Source organism: Hibiscus syriacus, unplaced genomic scaffold, assembly GCF_006381635.1.
Source record: "Hibiscus syriacus cultivar Baekdansim isolate YM2019G1 unplaced genomic scaffold, ASM638163v2 tig00117056_pilon, whole genome shotgun sequence".
Taxonomy (NCBI): Eukaryota; Viridiplantae; Streptophyta; class Magnoliopsida; order Malvales; family Malvaceae; genus Hibiscus; species Hibiscus syriacus.
The window spans coordinates 5,065,035-5,068,797 of record NW_024063539.1 but is presented as its reverse complement, the minus strand read 5'-3'; the positions used below and the strand labels follow the sequence as shown (position 1 = coordinate 5,068,797).

Below are 3,763 nucleotides of genomic sequence, written 5' to 3'. Positions count from 1 at the left end.
TAATTTTGATTATCTAACTAGTTCTCTTTTATCGATATAAGTTAATGTTCACGGTGTTTTTTACTATCAGTAATGATATTTGCTTGTATCATTTTTTTTTTTCAAATGTTTGACACACTTTATAAATAAAGTTGCTTAAATTTAAATCTTATAAAGAAATAACAATCTCTTTAACTATTAAAACTGTTAAATAGGTTCTCATATTTTATTCATTAATAAATCATATATTTACTTTGATTTTTTCAAAGAAGATAATTAATTAATGTAACTTATTCTACTTTCATTTTATAATAAGTTTACAGTTTTATTTATTTTGTTTTTATTTTAAAAAGTTAATCATTATTATTTGTTAAAAAAGATTTTGAAAGAAAAATGGCAGCCTATATATATTTTTAAAATAAAATAAAGAAAAATTCAAAACATGGAAACTGTGAAGAAGTTTCATATGTAGTATAAAATATGGAAACTGATTATAGTTTTATTTGAATTTTTGATGTTGAGCCTTTAGCAATTTGTCATCTACGGGCCATGGCTACGTGAAAGGTCTATTCACAGCCCAAATTATTGATCTGGCATCGAATTCTGAAATAACAATTTCATTTTAACTTTTCTTTTTACCATAAATTATAGATTAAATAGTATATTGATTTTAAAATATATATTAAAAATATAAAAATACTAAATCAATAATAAGATACAATTTTAGAGTTAAAATACTTCTAACCCTGTAATTATCGATGAATTATAAAAGTATACGTTGATTTTCATGGCATTAGCTCATTAGCTACAATAACATATACGAAAGCTAAATCAGCGACAATTTTGGCATTATATAAACGCCAGCTCAAAGCTTATCTGTCTTCAACCGAGCCAGGGTCCACAGCTCTCATGCACCTTGGGTGCACCTCGTAGCCACACCCCAAGCACTGGTAAGCCCAACCAGACCCTTGCTCATCACAATCGCAGCATATAAACGGCCCTCCTCCATTGCCTTCGGACACCAAAGTAAGCTCATGGCGATGACCCGCATGATAATCGGTTCTAGGCAATCTCTTGGCTTCCTCCTCCATTTCTTTCTCGAGCAACTCCAGTTTCGCATCCGTGAAAGGGTATGCATTTTCCTGATATAGATTTATAAGGTTCCTGCCTTGCTTGGTCACGGTTTTGCCGTCCGGGCCTATGATTATCAAGCACGGAATGCCTTGAACGTCGAAATATTTCGCAAGGTTTCTTATCGTCGGTTCTCCGAAAGGCAACGCTAGCCATGGCATGGTAGCGTAGTACGAGACGAAGGAGCTTTGATCTCGATCAAAAGACACGAAAACGATCTCGAAATCCTCGTCGCCGCCTTTCTCGTCAAAGCTTTGCTTGATTTTGTGGTAGATGGATATCAGTTTGGGAGTAAACTTGGCGCATGGAATGCACCATTCTGCCGAGAAGTAGAGCCCGACTGTCTTACCTATCACGGAATCAATTGGCACCTGCAAAGTAAATACATAAACTTATACGATACTCATTCAAAATCGAGTATATAACATGCGCATATCAATGGCATGCAAATGAGGTCTAAATCACTGACCTGTCTGGTTAAGGTTGGATCCAAAAGATAGTCTCTTCCAGAGTTGGTTAATAAATTAGTCAAGGTCTGACTCTCATGCTTCATCCTCTCTTCCCTTTGCAACTCCTCTAACTTTTCTTTTGTAAATGGGAAGGCTTCAACGCCATACTTGTAAATTAGTTCTACACCATCATGTAAAGTCGAACCATCGGGCTGCAAGATAATCAAGCAAGGAATGCCTTCGACATCGAATTGTCGGTTCAACGTTTTCTTTGTCTCCAAATCAGCATATGGAATCGAAAGCCAAGGCATGCTTTCCCGGTAACCATTGAAGGCACTCAAATCTTCGTCGGATGACACAAAAACAACCTCGAAATTACACCCGTTGCTCTTCAGCTGCTCGTACACACCAATCAACAAGCTGTTGAAGTTTCGACATGGTGGATACCAGTTAGCCGAGAAGTAAAGTCCAATCACCTTGCCTTCAATATCCGAAATCATCACCTGCTATAGCCAGTAACGGTTAATAAAAACTCATCGTTATTTGAACTCCCCAAAAATTTTGAAAGCGACGCGCCACCGGCTAGGTGGTGTTGTAAGATAACGCGCCATGTGTGTCACGGCTATGGCTTTGTCGTGAGGCTAAAGCGATGATACAGAAATGCCACGTGTTTTCAGCACAACCGTCGTGTACGACCCTATCCTTTTATTTGACGAAGACAGACATGTTTTTAGCATGTTTTTGGACGCGACAAGGAATATTTCAGCAAGAAATTTAAAGTACGGTCGCCGACATATTTCCGATCATTTTCCCGATCGATCGAACAATATTATCAACATATTGAGAGGGCAAAACAAGTGAGGCTTGAACATAATATCTACTCGATGCAATAATATACCCAGAAGACTATATCATATTAATCATCATAATTCATTCATAAAAAGGTTGCTAACAAATAAAGTTGAATACTTTGAGAATAATATCATCAATCAACAATAGTTCTAGAAAGGTTATTCATGAAGAAGAAGGCGGGAAAAGAAATAAATTTGAAAAAAGTACAAAAAGTTTAGCAGAATCATAATCCGATTACAGCCTAAAAAACAGTAGACGTACTGAAGATGAAGAAGAAATCAAAACAAGATAACAGGAAACCAACCTGGTCGGCTTCGGCGGTTGAGGAAAGAAGATAATCACGGTCTTTAGAACCCAAAAGAGAAGGAAATTTAGACGATGAAATCATCTGAGAATCGCCATTTGTCAGAGCTTCAACAAGATTCCCGGTGCTGTCGTACAAATCCATCTCCTATACCTACATCACTACTCCTCTCTCTTCCCACTTCTAGTGTTTATATTGCATGGAATCATATTCTTTATCATCAACAAACAATTAAAATCCCCAAACTTACGGTTCACTCCAAAGGAAAAAAGGTGTAGTCAATGAGTGAATGAGTACATTAGCCATAAAGTTGCGGCGTCGTCTCGTCTTGACTTGTATATTTAATTAGTCGAGCCCGTCACCTGCCACGCGTACAGCCTTTTGGTTCGACAAACCGGGGTCGTTTTTTGTGGGGGGAAAATGTCCACCCCAGCTTTTCCCAAGCTATTCTTAGATAAGGTAGGTAAGGTCCCGTGTTTTGTTATAAAGTCATAGGAGACACCTGTTCTTCTAGCTCCCTTCCTTTCACATTTATTATTTTATTTTAAACCTTTATTTATCTATTTATTTAGATTCGATATATTAATATTTAATGACCGCATAGATCTTAATAATTAAAATCATATATCTTAATCTTAAATTTTAATTATAAACTTTATTTTTTAGAAAAAGATAAAAGATAAAATTAGTTCTTCGGGTGGTGAGCTAGACAATAAGACGGCTGTAAGGCTCTAACAAATACAGCTTTAAATTCTCAAAATAACGGGGGCCCACTTAAATGACACTTGTCGACGTTCAAACCAAAGACCTTCATAAAAAAAGTAGTTCTAATAGCTTCTACTCAACCACAGGTGCTTGTCTATGATTAGTTAAACTTTTCCTCGAAAACGCTTTTCCTTTTTCTGTCATTTTACAAATTTCACATTTCGATTACGCTAAAATAATGACACAATTGCTTACGTTTGGGATTGTATAAGGAAATATATATTAAATATAAGGTGCTTTTATCGAAATATCAGGGTGAATTCACGAGATAATGTTCTCGAAC

At 36.1% G+C, this 3,763-nt stretch overlaps 1 protein-coding gene across 4 annotated transcripts; it reads right to left on the bottom strand.

Moving 5' to 3' along the window:
* Nucleotides 1-761: 761 nt before the first annotated feature.
* LOC120198425 (probable nucleoredoxin 2) lies at nt 762-2,987 on the bottom strand. 4 transcript variants are annotated; one of them, XM_039199778.1, is made up of 4 exons: nt 2,834-2,969; nt 2,716-2,773; nt 1,580-2,065; nt 762-1,481 (listed from the first exon to the last, which is right to left on the bottom strand). In XM_039199778.1, the coding sequence occupies exons 1-4, from the start codon at nt 2,857-2,859 to the stop codon at nt 852-854; spliced, it is 1,200 nt and encodes a 399-aa protein (XP_039055709.1). In that variant the 5' UTR covers nt 2,860-2,969; the 3' UTR covers nt 762-851. The 4 variants fall into 4 exon arrangements, with proteins under 4 accessions (XP_039055709.1, XP_039055710.1, XP_039055707.1 ...); XM_039199779.1 differs by having other exon boundaries at nt 1,580-2,062; nt 2,834-2,968; XM_039199776.1 differs by having other exon boundaries at nt 2,716-2,987.
* Nucleotides 2,988-3,763: the final 776 nt, after the last annotated feature.

What these genes read in the sequence shown, in the direction of transcription:
- LOC120198425 (XM_039199776.1), bottom strand. Translation starts at nt 2,859, where the DNA reads ATGGATTTGTACGACAGCACCGGGAATCTTGTTGAAGCTCTGACAAAT. An exon ending in CAACCGCCGAAGCCGACCAG is followed by an intron (nt 2,066 to 2,715) that starts GTTGGTTTCCTG and finishes TACTGGCTATAG; the next exon opens with CAGGTGATGATTTCGGATAT. An exon ending in ATCCAACCTTAACCAGACAG is followed by an intron (nt 1,482 to 1,579) that starts GTCAGTGATTTA and finishes TTTACTTTGCAG; the next exon opens with GTGCCAATTGATTCCGTGAT.